This window comes from Actinia tenebrosa, unplaced genomic scaffold (genome assembly GCF_029948245.1).
Source record: "Actinia tenebrosa isolate PJP-AT-01 unplaced genomic scaffold, QUT_ActTen_1.0 PGA_scaffold7__59_contigs__length_16204524, whole genome shotgun sequence".
Classification (NCBI taxonomy): domain Eukaryota; kingdom Metazoa; phylum Cnidaria; class Anthozoa; order Actiniaria; family Actiniidae; genus Actinia; species Actinia tenebrosa.
Genome location: NW_028292584.1, coordinates 5,574,849 through 5,601,924, shown reverse-complemented (window position 1 = coordinate 5,601,924; position 27,076 = coordinate 5,574,849). Strand labels below are relative to the sequence as shown.

The following is a 27,076-nucleotide window of genomic DNA, read 5'->3' as shown; positions in this document are numbered from 1 at the left end:
AAACTATTTTAGCACGTCTTCACATATACGAATTTCTAAAAATAGTCAAGTGTTTAAGAGAGTAATATTATTCATAGCACGTTTAATTTTATATCTAGAATAAGAGCTAAAAATAAGATTAGTAACGAAAGGTGAAGTTATCAAGAGTCGTGTGCTGAATAGCACATGAAATTGTTACACTTCATGATTCGACCTCAGTAAAAATTCCGAAATTTCAACTATATTACGAAATTCGGCAACTATTCGGGATAACAGAAAACTGATAACCTTGCAAGTAATTGGTTCTTTCGATGGCTAAATATGATGGCTTTTTCGCGCCAAAATTGACGCGCGCGCTTTCCAGCTATGAAACCTTGCTTGGTGCGTGCAGCCACTCCTCGTTTTTCGCCAGGGATGAGTAACATTAAAAATCAGACAAAATCTTTAAAATGAAGAATTGCAATAAACTATCTTACAAGACATTAGCTAGTTTTGCTTGTCAAATATCAAATATCAATATTTCAAAACTATGAATTAGAACGCTGTTGAATGACTTAATGACGGCTAACATCGAGTAAAGGGGTCTATATTACAACAGAAAAGAATGACAAAGAACTCAGTTAAACAGAAAACAATAAAGAATCAAAAAAATCTTGAAAACTAAAATCCGAATTAAAACATAGCCTTGAGTGCGAATAATTGGAGGTGATTTGCTCCGTGTATAATTTACTAAGTATAGAATTTCATTTGAAAATTTTTCTGGAATGCGAAATGCTTTTTCAAAGTGAACCTTGAAAACTATTGTTAATAATTATGTATTATGCTGAAAACGGATGAAAAGTCAATTCATGGTATTGAAAGAAATGATGGCATTCAGTACGTGATGTTGCTCACGCTGTTAAATAATAATTTTTCCAACTTTTTCTCAAAGAAAAGATTAAAATCAAAGGTTGGTAATTTTCGATACATATCATTAGAATTTGATTACTGTTGATTACGATTACTGTTGATTACATGTGAACCTCGACAGACGTTTCTTAGACGAGATGCGTAAAATTTCGCAGGACAATTTCCCTATTTCATTCTTCTTTTTTTTTTTTTCTTCTTAGCTAAAATTTATTGAATATAAGATTTGGAAAGCCTAGCAAGTATTCGAAAATAAACATCAGTAATAAATTTTGTAGTTAAGGCAAAGCCTACGCAGAACTAGATTGCCATGCCTTCCAGTCAAATGGGAAAAGTGAACGATTTTTCTCAGTATAATGTTCGTTTTTGACAACGATAAAAAATGCAATCAAGAGTACGTACTTGTCGATTTATGGGAGTTTATTTGTGAATGAAATATTATATGTAAAGTCTTATGAGCGTAGAATAGGATAAATTAACTTTCCTAAGCTGGTCGTCAGTAACATTGGCAACAAAATGAGTCAAAAAATTATTTAGCAGTGATAAATACTTATAACTCTAAATTCAAATTCAAAATTTCTATCCCAAAACTGAACAAACAAAAGGATTCCGGAACTTCAAAAATAAACAAAATGGCATTGATTAAATCCGAAATAATATCAATAATTTCAAGCCAAACAAGCCGATTAATTATGTGCATTTCGTGTTTTTGGCAGTCCGATATTCAGTACTTTCTATTAGGAAAAATCAATCATAGAAACTGTTAAAGATTCGGGAAGTGGGAGTTTCTTACAATCTTGGCCAGAATTTGTTTAAATAACGATTTTAATACTATTCTTTCCAAGTGCTTCAGTTTCTCATTTTTCTGCAGTTCCTTTAATTCCTGCCAAACGAATGAAAACCAAAGTTTTCTTGAATTTGGATTTTCAATTTGAAATCTCACGGTTGTAAACTCAAGACTTACGCAAATTTTAGTTAAACGATACATTGGTCATAGATTCGAAACACTCAATTTTGGGTCAATACTGCGATTGAAAGAAGGCTAATCAAGCAAACAAAGTTGCCTGGAAAAGGTGATATACAGTGAAATAGGGCCAATTAAAGGATACTGGCCTAGTTCAGAAAGGCTTTGGTTGCATGTGTTAAGGCAATTTGAGCCGGCAAAAATTTCTCATTTTCAGTGACGGAAAGCAACGGCTATTTGAACCAAGCTAGAACGAAAAAAAATTCATTGGACTTTATTATTACATAATCGTCTCCAAAAGCTATCAAACTTAGGCTAAACGTGTCAGAGAAACAAACGCTGAGTAAAGGAAGGAGCTAGAGAGCCGTTTTCGTTGTTTTGACTACAAAATGAAGATTTAAAGATGATAGCGCTCCAAGCCCGCTTGAGAAGTATCACGCGCGGCGCGGAACAAGTTTTATTCTATCACCACAATCACTTCCATGAATGTCAGTCTGGAGTCCTAACGAGGCAACTTTATCGCTCTATCTTTGAAACATGCTTTGTAACTCCGCTAAATTATTCAATCTTAGCTTCTATTTTTACTCGAAAAAAAAAGAGCGTCCCAAGGTCACTATGGCAACGCCTACGATGTTGAATGACGTGATAGATGACGCAGACATGGTTATATATCAAAAAGATAGAAACGTGTAGGGAATTAAGTGAAGGGGATGAAGCGATTTAAGGCATCATTTGTTAAGATTGTGGACGTAATTTTTTTTTTTTTTTTTGGTAGATAAAAATAGCAAGAACGTACGAAGGTTAAGTGACTCTTGGGAAATTACTTCTTTTTTTTTACGAGCAAGAAAATATATTTTGTCGATTTGCTTGTTTGTTCGTTCTTTCATTAATGCATTCTTTCTTTTATTGATTTATTCAATCATTTCATCTACCCATAAAATGATTATCTCTTTCTTCCATCCATTTGTTCATCCATCCATTCACTCATACACCTTAATATTTCTTTATTTGTTCATTCATTCATTCTCTTTCATTCATTTATCCATTCTTTCACTCATTCACACGTCTTCTTTATTTTCTTTCTTATCCCATCCATCGATTCATTCATCTTTTCTTCATTAAAAAAAAACCAGATTTCTATACTTTCACTTTACCACTTTTTTTTGCTCTTTCCTCTTGAGGTTAATTTAAACTCTTTGAATCGTGTTGACGTTTGTAAAATCTAATTTCCAAAAACACACACAAAAATATACTCACTAAAACAACCACGAAAATGAAATTTTTTTAAATTTATTTTTTATTTAATTCTATTCTTTAACTTTTGTAGTAGAATAGTACACAAAGCGAAAACTGTCGTACTATAAACTCGCAGAGCAAAAAAATACGTTATGCCAGCTTTCACATTAGTGGGAAATCTTACTCGTATCTTACAGCTTTAGTGTAACAGGAATTGGATTTCAGAATAGAAGCCATTCAAAGTTTTAGTACCATATTTTTTTAAAAGTTATGAATTTTTTTCACTCGAAAGTTAATCTCGTTGAAAAGCTTTTTTGAACAAAATAACATAAAAGCAATCACTAAACCAAAAACTTTCAAAATGGTTTATTATACCAAGCGGAAATGGTCCAATTTGTTGAACGATTTGCACGTCGATTTTAAGATAAAAAGTACACAAAAAATCATAAAAATCAAAAAGATTTCATTATTTTTTCCTGACTAAGTGACATCCTAAAAATTCATAATTGATTCTAAAAGCCGGTGTTTAATCTGTTGGACATCTTTTTGTTGGCCCCAACTTCTGCAGACTGCTTTTGTTGATATCGGCTCGGAGAGATCCGGAACTTCAAGAACCACATTGCACAGTTTAACACCATTTAGTTAAATACAGTTGGCCCGGCTATGTAAACTATAATCTCGGTAAATGACAGCCTTTATAAAGCGACCATATCCGACCAGCACTAAACATCACATAGATTAAGATAAATACAGTGGACCCTTTGTATAATCTCAGTGAAGGACAGCCTTTATAAAACGACCACATCCGACCAGCACTAAAGCTTACATAGTAGATAAATACAATGGATCCAATGTAAAATCTCGGTGAAGGACAGCCTTTATAAAGCAACACATGGCTTTATTCGAAGTTCTACGGTATTTATCAATCAACTCTATAATTTTTTATTTATTTTTTATTTTTTTTTAACGATTTGTTAAACATCTGATAGCTAGATTTAAGGAAAATACATTGTCAAATGTATGTAGTATGTATGCACTTGAATAATTCTTACCGGTGCCGGCATAGAGTCGGTCAAGTAAATGTTTGATTTTATCAGTGAACTAGCGGAAACAGCTCCGACGCATATGGAAATAGGGTAAAATTAATAGGATAAAAAACACATAAGTAATGATAAAGAAAACAAATATAAAATTGTTAAATAAATAGATAAATATTATTTCAGGATAACTAGAACTTTTACTTAACAATAAAAGAAAAACTTTTATTTAAATCAACCGTGAAAATATAAGAACGTTCATTTTTACATTCATTTATTCTCGATCTCATTTATTTTTTTGGGCACTCGTTCCATCGCTTGTTCATTCGCTGTTTTCAACTTAGGCGATGTATCTTGATATATCTTTGGATATCTGTTGCACTGAATTGTTCTTCATTAAAAAAAAAAACTAAGTCAGAGCATGGCTAACTCACAGATCGCAACCTGAAACAACCTCTGGGCTGATCTAAGTCAGGGCATGGCTAACTAACAGATCAAACCCTGAAACAACCTCTGGGCTGATCTAAGTCAGGGCATGGCTAACTAACAGATTGAACCCTGAAACAACCTCTGGGCTGATCTAAGTCAGGGCATGGCTAACTCACAGATCAAACCCTGAATCAACCTCTGGGCTGATCTAAGTCAGGACATGGCTAACTAACAGATTGAACCCTGAAACAAACTCTGGGCTGATCTAAGTCAGGGCACAGGTAACTCACAGATCAAACCCTGAAACAACCTCTGGGCTGATCTAAGTCAGGGCATGGCTAACTAACAGATCAAACCCTGAAACAACCTCTGGGCTGATCTAAGTCAGGGCATGGCTAACTAACAGATTGAACCCTGAAACAACCTCTGGGCTGATCTAAGTCAGGGCGTGGCTAACTAACAGATTGCACCCTGAAACAACCTCTGGGCTGATCTAAGTCAGGACATGGCTAACTAACAGATTGAACCCTGAAACAAACTCTGGGCTGATCTAAGTCAGGGCACAGGTAACTCACAGATCAAACCCTGAAACAACCTCTGGGCTGATCTAAGTCAGGGCATGGCTAACTAACAGATTGAACCCTGAAACAACCTCTGGGCTGATCTAAGTCAGGGCGTGGCTAACTAACAGATTGCACCCTGAAACAACCTCTGGGCTGATCTAAGTCAGGGCATGGCTAACTAACAGATTGAACCCTGAAACAAACTCTGGGCTGATCTAAGTCAGGGCACAGGTAACTCACAGATCGCAACCTGAAACAACCTCTAGGCTGATCTAAGTCAGGGCACGGCTAACTCACAGATAGAACCCTGAAACAACCTCCGGGCTGATCTAAGTCAGGGCACGGGTAACTCACAGATCGCAACCTGGAACAACCTCTAGGCTGATCTAAGTCCGGCTTCTTAGGTTAGGGGGATTAAAACCGGAGAATTCGGACTTGCAAAAACCCACGAATCAAGGGCGAGACGTTACAAGTTCTAATCACACGATGATACTTAAGTCTAGGAAAAGACTCGGCTGATGGTAAGAGATAAAGAGCGACAAACGTCACGTAACACTATACGATGATAAAATCGATGATTCGTCAATGAATGTCGCAAGGATCAATGGGAAAGCGGTTCCTTCGAAAATGTTTGACTCCTACATATAATTGCTTGTTTTTCCTTTCTTATTTCCCTTCAGTCCATCTTTCTCTTCGCAGTTAATGTTCCGCATCCTTCCTTCCTTCTGTTCGTTTGTCTCTCTCTCTCTCTCTCTCTCTCTCTCTCTCTCTCTCTCTCTCTCTTTCCTCCTTTCTTTGACTCACTTATTCATTCTTTTATATTCTTTCTTTCCTCCCATCCTTTCTTTACTCCCTTGTGTTTCATCTGTATTTTCCATCTAACGTTCCGTTCAACGATTTCATTGAGTGGGCTTCCTGTGTTTTGACATGGAAAACAAAGGCCAATACACCCTTTTAATAGAAACCTAATATAATCCTAATAAAACACGTGCTAGCGAAGCACGTTTCACAAAGGACTATAAACCTTTTCAATTTTTCTTTCTTTGACGATTGTTTGGTGGAATTCGCTAGTTTTGTTGTTCCTAATCCCGTAACAAAAGCGCCGTTAATCCATAGCTAAGTGTCTAAGCAACTTCTAAAAAATCTCTAAACATTTTGCAGTTTTGCTCAAATTCAATGAAAATTTCTGAACCTATTATAAAGTCTTGTCCTAATTTCCAAAATTTACCTGAAAGTTCCAGGACATTTTAAACTGTGTTAAGAAATAGTCGCCTGGAGTGAAGTATTGTTTAAAATCACTGAGACAAAGAATGGGTGACTTTAGGTTATTTGATTGGATAGAATAGAAGAGGTTCTCTACGTCATTCAAGGAAACAAGTATGCAAGAATGTAAAGATTGCGCTTTTGTATATAAACAAGAATCGATAATCAGCCCGGTTTGTCAGCACGAGTGAAAACTTTGGCAAATATTTGAATAACGTTGCGAAGGCCCGTGAAAGATGGGTTAACTCCAATATGGACGACGCAAGAGGAGCACAAAGTGTCTTGGTCGTAAAGGATATTTTTCAATCCTGGGACACAAACAAAAGTGGTTTCATAGAGAAAAGGGAACTAGAAAAATGTTGTGAGGATTTAAAACTATCGACTTCAGAGTTAGAGCGAGTGTTCATCGAACTCGACGTGGACAGAGACGGGAGAATTAGTCTAAGCGACTTCTACCAAAGTTTCGAGAAAGTTTGCAAGCTCTTTCACGTAAGCCGTGACACTGTACTATACCAAGAAGTTTCTGAAAAGATGAAGTTTGAACAACTTCTAGAAGCGATTGGGTTTCAAGAACACCTTACTGGGTAAAGTCTTGTTGTCATTGTTTGTTTAACTTTCGTAAATCACTCAAAATTACAAGATATCTGACAGATTTTTTAATATTTTTGAACTACAAACTCTAATATCGTTTCAACTTTTTCTATGTTCAATTTCCACCTCTCTAAAGAGAGAGATTTTTTAGTGCTTTTATTTTATCATATTAAACATTAATTAAATAATTATAAAATATTCCATAACAGCCCACACGGAGATTAAGTTCAGAATTCCACTGAGAAAACAAATTAGGGTTTGTAGATACGTGACAGCGTTAATATTCTGACATTTTGTCATAGAGATCTAGTTCCCGAATTTCAATACATTATCGGGTCACTCAGGATAACGACAGTTTGTAACCCTCGAATTTCAATATACCTCATACTGTTAATTCAAACTGAGTATGTAAAATGAGTGGCTCGAAAACCGTGTTATCAGCACAAGAAGAGATTCTTAGCGAGCTAAAAAGATCAAAAATAAGGTATCTTATATGAAACATGAATCATAAATAAATATCACGTGCTGTGTGTTATAATTTTGTTAACAGAAAGTTATCAATCCGGAACGTTGATATAAGTGTTTATAGCCAGAAGGGAAAAAATTGTGCAATAAAAATGTTAACTGTGTGGGCAAATATATTGTATTTGGATTCTCAAAAAATTTAACGATTTAAATGGATTGTTTTGCTGTTGTTTATTGATGAATTATAAAAAAGAAATGCTAGTTTAGGTTGTCAGATAAGTGCCTTCGTTTATATATTGTGCCAATATCACACCATAATAATTATATCATATTATATCAAAATAAATAAAACCTTGAACAGGAAATGTAGAAAATAATCCTTTAAAATAGGCATGAATTTTAATTTGGATTTTCAGGATGTATGTTTATATATAATTAGTGCACTATTTGAAGTCTTTTATATAGATAATAATAAGACAAATAATAAGTATAGAAAAGCAATATTAATGCATACTGAGCCATAATAATACAATATAATAAAGGTCACGTAAGGCTCTAGAATAGATTTAGAAACCATTAAAAATCATTAAAACTAAAAACCTAGGTATCTTGTTCTATGTTAAAATATTTCTTCGAACAGATTTTGACTATTTGCATGGACGGAAATTTTCATACTTTTTTACTCTCATGAATATAATTTTGCTAATTTGCTAGATTAAAATTTTTCAATAAATTGAATATCAAATATCCTTATATTGATCAGAAGAAAACAGGAAAAGCTAGTGGGGGCAATAGTTAAAATACCATTGTTTTAAACAAAATATCCTCATTTTAGAATGTTAATATTGGGCACACCAATATTTTATATTCATATGTTGCATTAATATCTTTGGTAAAAGTTTCACAAGAAAATTAATATTCAATTTCAGTTCCTAATTTAATTCATCTATGCCTCACAAAACTATTTTCCTTGTGGATCATACAGTATATTAGCCTGGAGGCTGCACAGTGTTGTCAGAATGAAATAAAAACTGGGGCAAAATGCTTCAAATCTACCCTAAAAAATTAATTGAGGGGGGGGGGGTGGGGTGGGGAAGGGGACTGAGCCCCCCAAAAAAACATAAGTTGCGGTGGTGGGCTCTTTCGTATCCAATCCACAAACTTTCATAATATGCATTTTAGGTCATGATTACTATTCTATTGTGTTTTTTCATGTGGTTAATTATTGATCATTAACAAAATGAAAATGTAAAATAAATATTGATAATTATATACTAGATAAGACTTAAACTAATATCTACTGTTTTGACTTGTCTTTCAGCCATGAGTATGTGACGGAGCTGTTTCATCATATTCACAGTGCAGGTGACTCACCCCAGCTGCTATCGCTCCTGGAGAGCTTCTTATTCAGTGTTGTCAGGGACATCAAGAACTATGAGTCGGAAAACCAGAGATTGGAAGAAGCACTCAAAAGGTATTGGTATAATCAATCAGATTGGTTGATAAACAAGGTGGTGTGGATTAGAATACTAGTGCCAATGGGGGAGGAGTGGTTTGTGCACTCGTCTCTCATCACTGGGGACAATCAGGTTCAATTTCTGGAGGATCTCAGGATTTCAGGATTTGATCTTGAGTTAGCCATGAACTGAGTTAGATCATCAGCACAGATCAAGGTTGTTTCAGGGTTCTATCTGTGAGTTAGCCATGCCCTTGCATAGATCAGCCCAGAGGTTGTTTCAGGGTGTGATATGTGAGTTATAACCATGCCCTGACATAGATCAGCCTAGAGGTTGTTTAAGGGTTGATCTGTGAGTTAGCCGTGAACTGAGTTAGATCATCAGCACAGATCAAAGTTGTTTCAGGGTTTGATCTGTAAGTTAGCCATGCCCTTGCATAGATCAGCCTAGAGGTTGTTTCAGGGTGTGATATGTGAGTTATAACCATGCCCTGACATAGATCAGCCTAGAGGTTGTTTAAGGGTTGATCTGTGAGTTAGCCGTGAACTGAGTTAGATCATCAGCACAGATCAAAGTTGTTTCAGGGTTTGATCTGTAAGTTAGCCATGCCCTTGCATAGATCAGCCTAGAGGTTGTTTCAGGGTTTGATCTGTGAGTTAGCCATGCCCTGACATAGATCAGCCCAGAGGTTGTTTCAGGGTTCAATCTGTGAGTTAGCCATGCCCTGACTTAGATCAGCCCAGAGGTTGTTTCATGGTTTGATCTATGAGTTATACATACCCTGACTTAGATCTCTCCACAGGAGAGGTTTGAATTGTATCTAGAAATTCAAAATTTAGAATAATGTATGGTCCTTGTTTTAATATTAACCCATTAATTTCCCTTCTGAACAGAACATGCGAGAAGCATGCAGAACATATGGAAAACCTTGACGAAGAACTAGAACAGCAGTTGTCTAAAGTGGAGCACCGCATTAAAAAAGAGGTATATTGCTGCAATGGCATAGTGGTGCTAACACATGATGCAACATTGCAGGCAATGTTGAATGAAAAAGGCTGTTTGTTAAGTCGGTCCATTTAAGTTGGAACGATCATGTTTAAACCTATTGTCTTCCTACTTATAGGAAAAAAGTAAATATGAAAGATCTAACATGGATGTTATCTGGCAAATGGAAAACAAGAATAAGGAGATTCAAGCTCTACAAGCAAAAGTTCAAAAAGTAAATAACCTTAAAATATATACCACATGAATCCCTATCGCATCTTTATCAACTTTACTTACATTTTTAGCTAACTTATTGACTTCAAATTTAACCTGATCTCTTCAAGAACTATTATAAACTATTTTTCCACTCACCTTTTTCCTTATTACGAAGATCTGGATAGTTTTTCAGCACATTTTTTGGCCTACAAAATCCAGAAAATCCTCCAGTTCATAAACATCTTTCACGTGTGACAGAAATAAAGTTCATATTTCGTAACGTGAAATATGATTGGCTAATCATTACGTTGAATTTGATTGGTTAGTTTCGTCGACATCAAAATGAATCATGTCAGTCTGGCGGGAAATAATAATTGTCCTATATTTTATGTACTCTAGCTTGAAAGTAAAATTAAAAGGAAAGAGCCTGAAGAACAGAAATTAAAAGAAGAGATTGATGAGCGAGTACAGGTAAGATCTAGCCAAATTTCATTAGGCACCGTTTACATGAAGGTATTGTGACCCTTGCAAGCAAAAAAACGTTTTCTTTTCAAAGTAAAAATTAAAAACCAAAGAGTAGTCACAGAAGTAGAGTCACCCTACCTGCATGATGTAGACAGGGCCTTAGAGATGTGAACCGATGCTGTTCCAAATATTTACGGTTTTTTTCTCCATCCGTATCACATTTTTCTGGAGGTTGAGAAAATGGAAAAATGAGAATGGGATATGTTAAAGAAGAGGGAAATTGAGAGAGTCTATATATTAATCCTCCTAATGCTTTGACACATTTTCTTCGCAGGAAATACGATATCTTCGAAGCCAAGTAACCGACGCCCAAACCAATACGGCTGTGTTACGAAGTGAGCTCGCTCAACTAAGAAATGATTATGAGGACCAAACAGTTCACCTCGAAAAGTAAGGGTTCTAGAGATTTTACATCATCACGTGACGGCAGCCATGTTAGATGGCAGGAACAATTCAATCGTTTTACATGAAAAAGAATTCGTTTCCCAATAGCAAAAGGACTTTATTGTTCTGCCATCTAACCACAGGCAGCCCAAGCTGAATTATGGGCGCTGGCACGTGATGGTGCAAAGGCTCTATATGGTTGCCATGTGCTGCTATATCGGCCCAGTGGAACGAATGAAAACCCAGAGTAGAATAAATGTTTGGAATGATGAAATTAAAACTATAATAAAAATAAACCTAACGGTTTAAATCGTTTCTTCGCAGCGAGAAACGAACAGTAATGGAGTGTGTTCAAGAACAGGAGAGTCTAACAAGACAGCTACAGCTTCTACAGTAAGTAGATAATAATTCCCTCCTGCTAAGAGGTAGCTCTTACAGCGCGCGCGCGCGTTACCCCATCATTGTTAGTCATCAAAATTACCATTGAAATGATTCGCAGAAAAGGATTTTTTTCGTACTTCTTTTTGTTATTTACACGTTGTTTTTTTATTCTCTTTTTCCAGTGAGGCAAACAAAAAACTTCACGACACGAATGATGACTTACGATCTGCACTCGAGGTACCATGAATCAGTTTCACATCTAGTAAAATGAATCTCTATTTTCTTGCTTTCAAAGCTTGCAGCATTCAGGTCTCGTTTAAAGATAGGATGAGATCGAGATTAATAATATAAAAAAGCTTGTGTGTCCAATACGATGGTTTCCAAATTCATTTATTTGGGTCACCCGACTGAGGTCACTTATTTGGGTTGCCTAACTGACGTCACTTATTTAATTTACCTGGATGACGACACTTATTTTGGTTACCTAACTGACGTCACTTATTTAATTTGCCTGGACGACGTCATATATTTGGGTGACCTTGCTGACGTCATTTGTTTGGGTTCACAGGCAAGGAGGACATCTGAGACAGGGAGAAGTCCCTCACCGAGTAAACGAAGCTCTATCACAACACTATATTCACCTGGACCCAAGTCGTACAAAAGAAGCAAATCAAGTATCAATAGGTAAATGAAAACCTCTCTTCACTCGTGGCCATTAGAGCAGATTTCGAATGATTGTGGAAAAAATGGCGTTTCAGGCGCGGCGTACCGTGATCGTGTCGGTACAGCATCCAAGCATTCTGTTATATTGCGCGCTTGATTGGTTTAAAGAATGCTGAAGATGTGCCCATGCTAGCTTATTTTGTTCCATGCATATTTCCTTACCTCTTTATATTTGTCCCATACGAGCGATGCTTACTTTCCATACGCACTAATGATAATTTTTGGGGGCTTTTTTATACCTTTAGTCGCTCACCATCGTCCATGAATGACGCTGATGACAGACTCTCAGCCTCTTTGGGAGCCACTCCCTTGAGGTCACCTCTGCATAGCTGTGCCAGCAGCAGAAGGAACTCTCTTCTCCCGGTACAACAGAGTTGCGAGGAGGACGATCCAGCATTGAATGAAGATTCTCTGATGAACGAGATTAGGGGGGTCAACCGACATCGCTCGGTAAGAATTTACTAATTTTTTATTTTTGTTATGTTTGAGCTATTTTAGTAAATATTAAAAATTTTGCTTAAATGATGGAAATTTTATTGATAATCTATTAGTCATAAACAGATTCTAAATCAAAAAATCTAAAGAATAAAGATAGGTGAATAAACCATTAAAAGATTAAAAAAGATAACAAAAGATAAAACCGGCCTGAAATTTTTAAAAAATTAAACCTAAAATTTTAGATTATTTCAAGCACTTGAAATTTTAGGACACTTTTTATGGAACGACCCGACTTTCAATTGCTATGCCTGTGTGCACATCATGCTTTCCACGATGCATTTGAACTTTGTAGCCTGCTTTGTAGCGTCCCTAGAGCGCCTTAATGCACGCTAGAACTTCGAGAATGTGCAAGCACCTTTTCTTGGGTTTAAGATATCGCGCGTGAGTTTGGCCAAGCGTTTATTTTTCTTGAGACGTTTGCGTGCGTGCCTATGCTTGCGTGATTTTCGTGCTTATCCTTGCGTGAGTTTTTGCGTGATTGGATTTGATTTGAGTTTCGCTTTTTGCTTTTTGCTTGACTGCGGCTCTGGCATTCACTTACGTTTGTCTGTACTCTTGGCGCTTGATGTCTGGTCATTGTCCATGCAGTGAAAGTCAGGATTAAAGGCGCGATTACACTGAAAAATGTTTCTCTGCAACTTACAAATTGTATGGAGCATTGCAGCTTGTAATGTATGGCGCAATTTGAAAAAAATTTGCGAGACAAATTGCAGCAATTGTTTGCGTCTCCGTTGCACCGTGTAAACACCTATGCAACTTGTGTCACAACGTTATTGCGAGACAAGTTGCAGAGAAAGTTGCTCAGTGTAATCGCGCCTCAAGTTTTCCATCAAAATGAATAATAAGAACATAAAAAATATACGTTACACTTCATAACCCGGATGAAATATGCTTCTTACGATAATTATATAATTGTCTGATTTTAAAATTTCTAATATTATGTGAGCTTTCAACTGCCCCAATTCCAGTAGCTTCATTTATTAAATAAATTAAATTTTGAAACAAAATAAAATATAAACAGGAACGTCCCCGAAATGGGGATCCAACTAACACTAAATACCGATAAAATAACGTGTACTAGGACTCCGAATCTGAGACTAATTCGGAAGTAAGCTCAGTCATCGAGCTTGATTACAACAACAATGCTGGAATACTTAACAACAAAGAAACAGGCCGAATCCATCACTTGGTTCCCCCCGCGCGTCAGTCGTGTGAAGTCGAAGAGACTGAGAACCAAGATCCTGCTATGATTGTCGATCCAGTCCTCGAGCGGTATACAAAAACGGTAGGGCTTGGGTCGGGCCTAGCTGAGACTAAAATGAATATGAAAAAGAAGTTTTTAGCATTTTTGTAGAAGATTGCGCAAACCTGAGTCAAGGTATTTTTATCGTAACTGTCTTGCTTAAACATTTTGAAAATTTTTGTAAGATTAAATAAAAAAAAGTTGATGCAGTAGTCCCTTTTGAAGGAAATATGTGCGCAGATTATTTATAGCATAAAAAATAAAGCGCAATAGCTCACAATGCTAAAAACTATTTTATCAAACAAACAAATAAACATAAATTGAATAAAAAAATCTAAATGAGAAATTAAAACTAAACCAATTAATAAACACAGACGAACGAAGACTCGACGCAGACAGAAACAACAGAGACAGCAGACGAGACAAACAGTGACCACCATAATGACACTAAGACAACTAAGGAATCGAAATCTGACAGCGACGCAGGGACTGGTAAAGACTCTTTCACTGACGTCACTGACACGTCAGACAGCGCGAAAAGTGATGATAAATTCCCTCGGACTAAAACCGGTTCGGCAAGGATTAGTACCAAGCTTGGCAAATATCTTGAGAAGTTAAAACAAGTAGCCAAGCCTAGTGATAAACACGATGAACAGGCGAAGGAAACGAGTGCGGGTAAAGTAAGTCAAGAGAAACCTGGCCAGGCACAGAAGAAAGGAACGGAAGGAATGGGAAAGAAAACGAAGGGAAGTAAAAAGGAAGGATCGCAAAACAGCAATGAAAAAATAGCAAGAGCAAAAAAAATACGCGAATTTTCGAGAAAAGATCTTACTCAAAACACTCAGAAACGTGGGATTGAAAAAACTAATTTACGGAATAGCGGGACTAATAACGTTAAACGAACTAAAAACTCGTCGGTGACCTTTGCACCCATGGTTCCAAACACGAGACCAACACGTGGTCGTGCGCCTTCGGAGAAAAGTCGTAAGTTTCAGGACAGCGAGACGTCGGATACTGACAGTAGCGGAAGACTGGACTTGAAACTGGTAGGACGACCTGTGGGGGGATGTGACGTGACAAAATTTGTTGACTTCACTTAAACGTTTTTAAAACATTAAATAACTATTAAACTCTGAAATATAAACTTTAAAACAGTATAAAACATCTAAACGAATTTAAAGACTAAACCAAAACACATTAAACTAGTTGACCGAGTTAAAAAATAATAATTGGAACAAGCATTGAAATAAGAACGAGAAAAATGAGACTTAATTTGAGAGAATAAAAATCGAGAATTAAAGCAAAAGGAATATGAAATGAAAATTAAAATTAAAAAAAGAATTTGGAAATGAAAAAGCGAGAAAAAATTGAAAATGGAAAGTATGATCATGAGGGAAAATTATTAGGAAAATATGCTAAACATAAGATGAAAATTTTGAGTTTAAAGCCATGCATCGAAACTAGGATTTTAGACTCATAGACTGTCCATCGCCATTAAATCTTAGAGTTTACCTGACGGAACAGAAGAGGAAGACGAAGCGTACGGCACGTTACCGTCAAGTGAAAGAGAAAGTATGAGAATGCAACTCAACCTCTTAGCGTAAGTATTATCATGTTCATGTCATAGTCTTTAGCATAGGAAGCAATGGTACTTCGACGATACGGCGGCCATCTTGGATCGCAAGGCATTATGGGACATTCAATTAATGAACGTGTTATTATCTTCTAGAGAAACGAATAAACGACTGTGTGAAAGCAACAATGATTTAAGAGCTGCTCTAGAAGTAAGTTTACAAAAATATGATGTAAAATTCAATATAATAATAATGATATTGCTTGTAACCACAAATTCGGCAATGTCCGCCATTTGGTAACCTCTTCCTTCTTATTTCTCAGCCGTTATCTTTAAACATATCACGCGCGCAAAATATAGTAAAATCTCAATTATAACATTGCATTAACTTTTTGGATTGCCGTTCAGAAAAACTTGTTTTCTCTTGTTTCATCTGACTTATATTGCGTGTGTCTGAAAACGGTTATATTTCAAATGCTTATAATTTTATCTAATTATTCTTATATCTTTCGTTTTCAGACTGTTAGCAAGCGAGTATCAAAAGTAAGTATTATAGTAGAAACATTGGCCTCCCTAGCGGTCTAAAAGCTAGGGATGGAGATACGACAAGTCCTTCCCCACCCCCACCCTCACCCCAATCCCTTTTAGTCAGCTACGCAGGCTATTCTTACATGAAAGAAGGCAAAAATACAGAAGGAAATACAGTGTTGGGTTACGAATCTCCACTTCTAATTCGGATGACACTAACACAGCAGGACGACTTAAACCATCCCTCTTACGCAGTGCGTCATAGATAACTACGCTTATCAAATGAGTAGTTAAAGATTCTTATCTTTTGTGTTTTTTTTAGCCAAGAAGTCGAGAAAAGTGTAAACGAAACCAAAGCTTCCATAGCGACTATGGTTCTATATCAAGTCGGAGTATAACACCTAACCAGTAAGTGTTTTGCGCGCATTTTTTTCGTCTTTGCGCGTCGACTTACTTTTCTCTAATAGTTTTCAGGTTTTTTCTGTAAAAGAATGAGGGTAGAAGAGATAAAGAGCTACTGCTTTTATCTCGCCAAAATGGTTTCATTTCCGTTCTATCAATAGAAAAGAGGAAGCAGGAAATGGTTAAAAATAATCGACTTCCTCGCTCTTACGCAATGACATGGAAGTGTTGCTTGATTATAAGAGTCAATGACCAAACGTATCTAAGCTCAATTTTCCTTCATTCAAGTGACAGTTTCGAGTTTCTGGGAGATTGAGAGGGACAGGGGTGGCATGGCGTGGGAAAGTATGGGCTGTTAGGTAGGCTGCAAAGTTAGGGGTTATGTTATATCAGTAATTTTCCAGATACATATTCCTGGTACTCTATTTGATATCATCTTTCTGATTTATTATGTTTTCCGAATAAGCCTCTTTATCTTGGACGTAACATTTTCCCGTTTCTGTCCGCGTGTCATTTTCTTGAGAATGAAATTCTTTGTTTGAATTGAATCCGTAACCATGTGTCTTCTCATGTTCAACCGTTAAACAAATGAATGATACTCTAGGGAATGACACGTGGTCTGAAATGGTAAAACATTACGCCCAAGGTAAAGAGGTAATCTATTTTGATGACGGACGGATGAACTAAACATTTATTCCTGGATTTCCAGTTTACAGGGTCCCAAATCAGAGAATGATATAGCTGATGGTGCAGAAGATTTATCTGGCTATGAACCGGAATCCGACGGAAATAACACTAGTACATTGACGGTAAGAATACCCATAGAATGTGCCCCTTACCCATACCCTGCCACGCCCACAATTGACGTGAAATTGTGTTCACCATCTAGATATATGGCACATTACTTGCAATTAAAACGAAGAAATTAAGAAATTACCAGCACAAGAAACTAGGATAAACACTAAGATATGTATCATAAAATGGTCATATAAATTAGAGAGTGCAAACACTCTGTCTGTGAAACAATACTACAAGACTTTGCACTATTTTCTATAAAACTCTAAACAAAAACTAAAGATTTAAAACCTAATTATTCCGATTAATTTTAAGGCTAAACATTCAAGCAATCAAATGTATTGCTCAAAAATGATATAAACTGGACTACTTAAAAACATAGATTGAAGTTTTTGATTCTTTTAATAATTTATAAATCTCATGTACGAAATATATATTTTTATTAATAATGCACCAATTAAAAAATCTAAAGTCTCTAAACATAAAGTTACTAAAAGATCTAAAGTTTCTAAACCAAAAAAAAAAAAAAAAAAAAAAAAAAAAAATTGCAATATTACCTATAAAACCTTACTGAACGTTCAAAATATTTTTTTTGTTACAAGCACACGAAAAATATAAAATATATAAAGATTAAAATTATTATAAAAGATTTAATCGATTTTTTCTAAAAAAACCGACCTTTGAAAATTTAAACGCGTTTTAAAAATGATAAATACTAATCGTTGCTTTGGCGACTAAACTTAGTTACAAGGAAGGCATGAGGAGCTTCCAGAAAGAATAATCAAATCACTGGCGACGCCTCGAGAACGAATCAAGATCGCTGGTCGAGAGACTAATGACGTCATCTGGGAAAGTGACCACGAGAATGAAACTGCTGACCACGATGAACTGAAGCGACACGCAAATGCAAATGAGAATGAAAGAAACACTGATAACCCTTTTGCGAGAAATAGTCTACTGCGAAGGCCTTTGCGTCAGAAGAGTATTGAATCGCTCGCTGCAGAAATGGACGGGAATCCCGCGGGTGGAAAGGGAGATCGCTCTAATTGGCCCGATTTAGCGCGCAACGGGAAGTGGAACAGTATGGAACGAATGCGCAAAAAGAATGAATTTGCAGGAGTAAGATCAAAGTCATTGCCGACCTCAAGGTGCCAGAGCTCTGAGAGTCTTGACTTTCAAACTGGAGCAGGACTGACTGAACTTTCTGAGAAACTAAACGCGCTTAAAACGAGCCAAGAAAATATTTTGTCAGAGACTGATAATCCTGAAAGTGAAGACCCTTCTTTTAACTGTGATGACCTGAACGCGGAAAATGATTCAGGATTGTCGAAAAGTGACCAAGACGAGGGACGAGGAAATGAAGACGCGCTTGAGGATTATCCCAAAGAAGGGATCTCGAAGCATGCAGAGGATAATGTCCAGCGCTCTCCTTCTAAGAGCACCAACACTGAGAGAACAGAACTGGTGTCATCTGCTGTGCAGGTGAACATGAGTTCTGGAAGAAGTACACCAGCTGATTCAATACCTAAAAGAAAACGGTCTGGCTCCAAAAATGAACCAAGCAAAGACAAAAAGAAAGAGAAAACTTCACCACGAGAGAAAAAGCACACGAGTAAGGCTTCAAACGACGAGACGAAACATCCCGAGGGATTGACTAGAACCTCGAAGAAGGGTTCAAGTAGAGATGGATCAAGAGAAAGGCCAAAGGAATACAAGAATAGAACCACGAATGATGGGTTAAGAGATGGCTCAAGAGAAAGGCCAAAAGAAGACGAGAATAGAACCAAAAGTGATGGATTAAGTAGAGATGATCCAAGGGAAAGAACAAGGGAAGACACGAAAGAAGGCTCTAACAACTGCACAAAAAGTAGAGAAAATCTTACCAAGGTTTTAAACCATGGAGACAGTCCTTATCGATCGACGTCAGCGCGACCTTATTCCCAAAACACTAGCGGTTCATCTTTGCCACAAGACATCCTGTTAAACAAGAGCCCCTATACGAGTCCCAGAACGACACCCGGGCACAAAAAGGAATCTTTCAATAGAGGAAGAACAGAATTATTAAGTCTAATTGCTGGAGAAAGACCTTGTCAAGATCTAACAACAGTCCAAAATCTTCGAATCGAAGTAGAAGATAAGAGTAGGCCAAATAATCTTGATTTGGATAGAAGTATCACCTATGATATATTTGCGCCTTTGAATAAGTCCTGCCCAATCTTCACCACGAAAGGAAGACCTTCAGATGCGCATCAACCGGGACACGATCCTGGACTCAACACGAGTAGAGGAAATTGGACGCAGTTGCGTAAAATGAGCCCGTATGGAGGTGCGTTAGTTCATCGGGTCAGGGTAAGTATGACATCAAATAAAAAATAAACTCTAGATATTAAAACTATAAAACAATTTAATAAAAAACCTAAATATAAAAAAATTAACAGAGAAAACAAAACCTAAACAAACTTAAAACTTAAATTCGTTCAACGGCGTCTGAATGTAAAATTTTTAAATCTAAAACAAATAACTTTGATAAACTGAAAAACTTGCCTTTTGCTCGTTTATGTTTTATCTTTTATTTATTGATCTGCGCTGCCCTTCTTCGTAGAATACAAATATTATACACTTTTATAATTTTCGTAACCAACCTGGTATCAATCTCCCATAGAGAGATTGATCTTGGAAAATCACGACAACTTTTAAGTACTTGTTCTATCCCTAAATGTAGCCTCTTGCGCAGTAAAAACTGAGTCTTCTTTGAACTTTGAAAGCTGACGATGGCCATCTTTCTGTTCTTGCCCCTAGCTAATGCGCGCGCACGTTTTCTTGCCAAATTAGCTTACTAGGTTGCTGTACTATTTTAGGCATAAAATCGTTGTGATATAACAAACATTATTCTTTAGCAGACGGAATCTCTAGCAGATACGGACCTCAGTAAAGTGGAGATACTAAGCGCAGAACTGGAAGCGCAAGTAAGTCAGATTTTCTATAAGATAAATCTTTATCATTGCTCAGCTCCTGGCCACCTCACCGCTCACCACTAATGAGTTGGTGATCATGCATTTTCCAGCGCACTAACCTTGTGCAATGCAAGTACAGTCGAACCTCTATTAAGCGGCACTCTATTAAGCGGTCACCCTCTATTCAACGGTCACTTACTAAAGTCCCGAATTTTCTCTCTCATGTATACTGTAAACTTGACCCCTATTAAGCGGTCACCTCTATTAAGCGGACGTGGTCACCATATCAACGTACCAATTTGTAAACTTGCATTGTATTTCACCTTTATTAAGCGGTCACCTACTGGTTACACATTGATGTATTATGACACCAAATACATAAAACATGTCAACATTCTTTTAACAGTTGTTTAGATAGCATAACTTTAATAACAGATGTTCGTATTCTACGTCACTGTATATAAAGCAAATCCGCAGCACTAGCCAGTTTGTTTCGGCCAATTTCCACTTCGCGCAATTCCATGGTCACGAAGAGCTGTCGCTAGCGCTTAGCAAAGTGAACGACATGTTTCATGAACTTAAGTTGTCTGCCCCTAAATTACAAACAACCATAACTGAGTTTTTTTCATAATACTGTACTGTAACTTAAACAAATCATGATTTTTTATAGCAAGAACAAACCACTGTATTGTACGTACGTAGTCATGCAATGTTGTTCTACAGTTTGCGACGAAAAAAAATATTTTGAGTGAGCAATTTTGCACTTTATTGCTCTATTTTCTAGTGTTACTGTTTTCTAAGAATAAAATGTACATTTCGTGATCAATTATGCACTCTTTTGTTAATTTTCTACAAAATGTGGCCTAAATAAGTAAAACCTCTATCAAGCGGTCAACCTCTATTAAGCGGTTACTTGGCTAAGTCCCGTGGGTGACCGCTTAATAGAGGTTCGACTGTATATTCACTCCAACAAAGGGAGCCCGAACTAGGATCCTGAGAAAATCCTGTAAGGCAGTTAAAATTTAAAAACAATAGTTTTAATGGGAAACTGCTGTAATACTTGATGCTGTCAATGTGTTTTCGCCGCACGCGCCTTCAGGGCTGATGTTTTTGAGCATAACGTCTTTGCATTGTTTTCTAATCATGCTGGAAAAAACAAGAGTCCAATCACAGTTCCCTGCGCCATCTTGAAAGGTAACCGTGCCTTTGCATCGTAGCTAGAAGAACGGCGAACTTGCTTGCAATGATGGCGCAGGAAACTATGAAGGGACTATTGGACATAGACTAAACCCAATATCGATTTTTGATTTTTTATTATTATTACCAAAATATTATTAATTTATCCACTCGTTCCTCAGTTCAAGAGCGTTAAAGAAGAAGACGAGGAAGATATCGACGAGGATGACGTGGACGACGAAGAACTTGCTCAACTCGTTGCTATGGCGACAGGGCTTTCCGAAAGCGAAGAGGAAACGGAGAGTGAGCTGGATTCGACAGACGGCATACGGCCAGCTACTATTGGAACTTCTGATCTTTCTGAAGCATCGACCAATACTCCATATAGTGTAAGCCCTTGACTTAAATAATATGTGCCAAATCTCATGTGACGTCAATATGACGAAGTTCATGAAATCATCGAGGTTGTTCAGCATTTTCACTCACGTGACTGAGAAGTCAGCCATAATGGTGTAACAAAAAAATAGAAATTTTCTGCACAGTTGTTGCACAAAAAAGAGTTCATTTTACCGAAAATAGAAAATGTATTGTTTTGGTACACCAACATGGCCCGGCGCTGTGACGCCACCTGAAAACACTGTATTGATTTATATTAATTTTGTTGACTTTGTTCTTTAGCACTCTATGACACAAGATATAGTCCCTGAAAGAATGTTTAAGCTAGTCCTGGCAGGTGATGCTGCGGTCGGCAAGTCAAGCTTCATCTTGCGACTGTGTCGCAATCGCTTCCATAATGCATTAAACTCTACACTAGGTTAGTCCATGTTTTCTTTAAACTGGTCTACGAAATACTTAGCTATGAGCGCGCTACGATGAAATAAAGGAGTCGCCGCTACATTTAGAGCGAGAGTTAAGCGATGCGCAAAGCTTTGAGTCTTATTACAATAAAGACGTAAGACAGCGTAATGTTTTTATGATATGAAAAATGAAGTAATTCTTTTAATTGAAAACAAAAGCTATTTAATTAATGAAATCTCATATTTTTTTTGCAGGTGTTGATTTTCAAATGAAAACTTTGGTAGTGGAAGGTAAAACAATCGCTCTTCAATTATGGGATACTGCCGGACAAGAAAGGTCAGTATGAATAAGAATAATAATGCGCGCATTGGGCCAAAAATATTTCCGAAACAGCTCTTAACGTAAGATTAGTTTTCAAATTGCTTTTTTAGACTACGCAATTTCAAAGGCGTGTTTAGCTAAGACGTACAGATGAAAACGCACGGATTGTTATTGACTCGTGTTTTTGAAAAGATATGCAATGATAACTGATAAACCACTACGTTGAACGTTCAACGACTAATGCGCATTTACAATTGGCTTGTGCAACCGTAAAAATGTGGATTAGGTAAATAATATTATGAAGGAGTCCACTTCATAATTTACACCCTGTGTGACTGCACACTCCTTCAAAGTGTCCTAAATGACGTCCTAAATGCCAAAGGTATCTAATGCCTTCAGTAGGTCATGCATACGCGCGATTTTTGGGTTTTCCAACACCAAACAGATAAAAGTACATGCCATTTAATACGTTGCTCTTGTCTTTCATAGGTTTCGTAGTATCGCTAAATCGTATTTCCGCAAGGCAGACGGTGTACTACTTCTATATGACGTCACTTGCGAAACGTCATTCCTTGACGTGCGTGACTGGGTAGAAGCAATTGAGGTTAGTAAGACACTTCAGGAATAAGTTGTTCGTTCAAGTTGCGTAGACTTTCTATTAATTCGAAAAGCTTGATCAGCAGCAGAGGACATTCACACCTGACTTTCGTCGATCTTTAGACGAAATTGTTTTCTGCACAAAATCGTTTTACGCAGTTACGCTTGGATACTTGCGCAACCTTGAGAAATACCTTGGAAATTTTTTTTCCCATGCCTTACTTGTTTTTTGACACTTTTACAGAATGTGCAACTACTTTTAGGGGGTGGGGGAGGGGGGAAGAAGAAATAGAGGATGGAGAAGCATTGTTGTACCTTGTCTAATCAAAGTAATTTTTCCATCCAATTTCAGGAAAGTTGTTCAAAACCAGTACCCATCATGCTTTGTGGTAACAAGACCGATCTTCGTCAACAAAGCATCACAGAAGGCAAGATGGTTATATCTGCAGAAAGTGGACAAAAATTAGCCAAAGTAAGACCTAATAAACTAATTGTTTTAAATACACTTGCATCGTTCTTGTCTACAATAAGCGTTTTTCTAATCATATTGGTATATTCTTTCCTTCAGGAATATGGCGCTCTTTTTATGGAGACAAGTGCAAAAGACAATCAGAATATAACAGAAGCATGTATGAAGCTTGCCAGGTATGAATAAGGATTGTAACTAGCATCTTAATCCCACTTTTATTTTGATATGGAGTACTTGAACTTGTTCCCGACAGTTCCCGAAGTTTCGGTTGCACGAGTAGAGAGTAGAAAGAAGTTCTACTTTTCGTAAAACTTTCTCGCGACGAAAGTTTCACAAAGCCAAAATTGCGCCGTGTAACACCCCCGTAAAACTTGTCTCGCAACGCCGTTGCAAGCAAGTTTCAGCTTAAATTTTCAACGTGTAACGGGGCCTTTAATTTCAATTTTGATTCTGCAACGTTAATATACCTCGTCATCTTGAGTGCAATGTTTTCCCATTTCAGACTACACGTTACTCCTTTGAGTATCATTTCTTTGTTTAACGTTTGCACATGAGAAGACCTGAAAACAAATTTATCCTCAAGAGAATGGCACGTCATCTGTAATGGAAAAAACCTTACACCCTAGAGTTCTACCTAGGCGCGCAACAAGGAAAAATAGTAAAAGCGCGCAGGTTATGTAAAGTTATAAAGGAATAGAGTTTAGCGTTGCATCCACTCATAACTTTCGATATTCTTTCCTCCACTAGAATGCTACAAGACCTTGAAGATATAGAGGTCAATAAGAATAAGGACAGAGGACTGCAACTATCAGAAGCCGATGCAAAGGCAAAGAAGAAAACATCTTGCTGTCCACGGTAGCGAAAGATATATAAATTTAACTAAAGCTGAATACAATTTTAAATTGCAGAGTGCTTCAAAAATGACGAGAAAACTGTTCTTATTTTGCAGTTTATTTCGATTATCTTACCATTCCGCTTGCTCAGTATGACTGACGAGCGCACTTCATGATCAAAGCAGGTCTTTGATGTTAATTTTATTAGCAAGTGTGTAAACTTGGAGCAAGACATTTTTGGAGCACTGCGTAGCATTGAAATTCACCACTTTCCATACGTAGGTTAACTGGTCATACTAGAGCATTCAACCGAGGCTGCAAGGTTCAAATTTGAAGAATCTTTTGAAACTACCTAGCAGCCTCGAGTAAATGCTTTGTATATGACCAATGAACCTATGTATGGAAAGTGGTGAATATACAAGATGAAATACTCCCATGCAACATGGAAGTTGCTTGATCATCTTATGATTTCAAATACCAATTTCTAATCTAAAATAAGCTTTTGAAAATTCCGTATAATATATAAATATTATCATGGATATAATTTGTGAGCTTTTTAAAAAAATGGTTGTCTTGAACTTTCTTCGCTTATAAAAAATGGGTAAGGGCTCATTATTCCCTTAAATCTCCATGACAACAATCGTCATGACAACCTTCTTTAAAAATAGCTACACAAATGTTATGTACAGAATAAGTAAACATATATATCATATTTAAGGCAGCAGGCACATGGTTTTGTTTTTTATGCACATTATATATCATTCCATTATTAATAGTTTTATAAGTAGCATCTTGCTGGTCTTATGCATTGCAGATAATTTTTAGTTAGCTTTTCTTATATATTTTAGTTAAGTTTCTATGGAATTCGATTTTCATGGTTCCTTTTTAGCCATTTTTGGTTTTATACACATATATCCACTCATTCATTGACACAAAATATATCGAGATATAACATGAACAAGACAAATTTTAAACCAAAATTTTAGAAACACAAAGTTTAACACTGTATACCTCTTTACCTTGGGCGTACCGTTTTCCCATTTCATGCTCCGTGTCATTCCCTAGAGTATCATGGTTTTTTAATGGTTGCGTATGACAAGACACATGCATATAGATACAACTCAAACAAGGAATCTTATTCTTCAAGAGAATGACACATGGTCTGAAATGGGAAGACATTACACCTTGGCTAAAGAAGTTTGTATTTTACCAAAAGACAAGAATTATTTCAGCAAATCTTTTATCTGCATTTTACCTGTCTATTAAGTGTTTGCAAACAAACAAAGGGGAAAGAGTTGATAAGGCATGTCAACCATATTGGTGTCCTGAAAGGAAGTTGATGAGAATTTATTTGCTTAATACCCCTAACTACATGTAGTGTACAAATGAAGTTAGCTATGCCTGATCAACCCAGATGATGTTTCGGGGTTTGATCTGGAGTTCGACATGCCGCTGACTTCGATCAGCCCAGAGGTTATTGTTGGAGAGTACCCAAAAAGGGTTTACTCAACATTATAAATTCAATTTTTCATTAATGTTTCATACAAAGAAATAACTGACTTATACATACAGGTTTACTGAAATAATTCTACATGGGACATTCATTTATGGCAGGTAAAGAGGAAATTATATTAATTTAGGAGTGAAGAAGTGGTTTCACTTTTTATCAACATTCACAGGAAATTTACTTTAATTGCAGCTCATCTACTGCTTTCATTTTAACCAAGACCCTCTTTAATGTAATTCTTTTTTTAAATATATTTTCCATATGATAAAGTTAATTTTTAAAAAGAGTAAATGGCGTGAGCCCAGGTGTTGAAGTTTGTTGTGAAATGTGATCGTCTGGATGAGTGTTTTCACTGGACTCTGAAGATGACTTCCAATCAGGTTGTTGAAATGCCAGTCACCACCACCAACAGTCTTTCTCAAGGCTATACTCACCTGGATGATCACATTTTATTTTTAAAGTCAGACTAGAATTACCCATATATTCGTGAAACAATTGCTAGATATAAATAGCACCTGATATCAACTATCAAACTTCCAGGCATTGCACTTAAACATATCATTATAATTTAATTAAATAGCTTTCAAGAATTCGCTTGAGTGACCATGAAACAATAGTTCCAAGTCGAAATTGAGCTCAATGTTTTCACATATTTCATGCATTTTATCAAGACCAAGCTCAACTTGGAGCAATTTTTTGTGGTTATTCAAGCGAATTTGAGAAAGATCTATCAGTGTATTGACCAATTTTGTTTATAAAATACATAAAGTAGACAGTAAAATATTAGAAAGCCTACATACATTTGTTTATAAATGTATTGACAATGATACAGAGTAGTGTCACAATGGAATTATATAGTAAAATAGAATTATAAAAGTACTTGTCTTGCAGTTCTTGTCTTCTTCTCACCCTTTTACAGTGGGACAGACAATACCATGGCAACCCAGTTAACTTATTTACTTGTCAACCAACCAGAAATTGGGGAGATTAAAATATGTTATTTCACAAGTATCACTCCCTGTGAGGGGATGGCTCTTCCCTGCAGTATCACTATATATATTTAGGTTTGCTTTCACAGACTGTTAACTAGTCAAGGATGAAACCAAACGCATTGAGATATTAGTCAAAGGAAAGATCTCTGTTATGTTAGTACAGACTGGGGGCGTCATGGTATACGTGGAAGCATCATGACCGGTTACCAGTCGACCATGTGACATCAAAACGAAGCTTCTTTCGGAAATGCTAACAAATGCTAAAAAGTGCTAAAAAACTTCCCAAA

General features: G+C 36.7%; 1 protein-coding gene across 6 annotated transcripts in view; it reads left to right on the top strand.

Moving 5' to 3' along the window:
• LOC116297299 (ras and EF-hand domain-containing protein) overlaps positions 1 to 26,676 on the top strand; it is a 32,255-nt gene extending 5,579 nt beyond the window's left edge. The window contains exons 1-25 of one of the 6 annotated variants that reach the window (XM_031705510.2): positions 6,530 to 6,961; positions 8,755 to 8,907; positions 9,784 to 9,874; positions 10,014 to 10,109; positions 10,490 to 10,561; positions 10,890 to 11,005; positions 11,324 to 11,392; positions 11,563 to 11,617; positions 11,949 to 12,064; positions 12,349 to 12,553; positions 13,683 to 13,886; positions 15,350 to 15,444; positions 15,574 to 15,628; positions 15,937 to 15,960; positions 16,268 to 16,353; positions 17,057 to 17,156; positions 17,887 to 19,491; positions 20,043 to 20,108; positions 21,455 to 21,661; positions 21,951 to 22,086; positions 22,325 to 22,406; positions 22,881 to 22,995; positions 23,341 to 23,460; positions 23,557 to 23,633; positions 24,205 to 26,676. In XM_031705510.2, coding sequence (XP_031561370.2) covers positions 6,630 to 6,961; positions 8,755 to 8,907; positions 9,784 to 9,874; positions 10,014 to 10,109; positions 10,490 to 10,561; positions 10,890 to 11,005; positions 11,324 to 11,392; positions 11,563 to 11,617; positions 11,949 to 12,064; positions 12,349 to 12,553; positions 13,683 to 13,886; positions 15,350 to 15,444; positions 15,574 to 15,628; positions 15,937 to 15,960; positions 16,268 to 16,353; positions 17,057 to 17,156; positions 17,887 to 19,491; positions 20,043 to 20,108; positions 21,455 to 21,661; positions 21,951 to 22,086; positions 22,325 to 22,406; positions 22,881 to 22,995; positions 23,341 to 23,460; positions 23,557 to 23,633; positions 24,205 to 24,316 — 4,389 coding nt within the window. In that variant the 5' untranslated portion in view covers positions 6,530 to 6,629 and the 3' untranslated portion in view covers positions 24,317 to 26,676. Of the gene's footprint in view, positions 1 to 6,529; positions 6,962 to 8,754; positions 8,908 to 9,783; positions 9,875 to 10,013; positions 10,110 to 10,489; positions 10,562 to 10,889; positions 11,006 to 11,323; positions 11,393 to 11,562; positions 11,618 to 11,948; positions 12,065 to 12,348; positions 12,554 to 13,682; positions 13,887 to 15,349; positions 15,445 to 15,573; positions 15,629 to 15,936; positions 15,961 to 16,267; positions 16,354 to 17,056; positions 17,157 to 17,886; positions 19,492 to 20,039; positions 20,109 to 21,454; positions 21,662 to 21,950; positions 22,087 to 22,324; positions 22,407 to 22,880; positions 22,996 to 23,340; positions 23,461 to 23,556; positions 23,634 to 24,204 lie in introns of those variants that run through there. The other 5 variants (XM_031705509.2, XM_031705511.2, XM_031705512.2 and 2 more) reach the window with 5 other exon arrangements.
• The last annotated feature ends 400 nt before the right edge of the window (positions 26,677 to 27,076 follow it).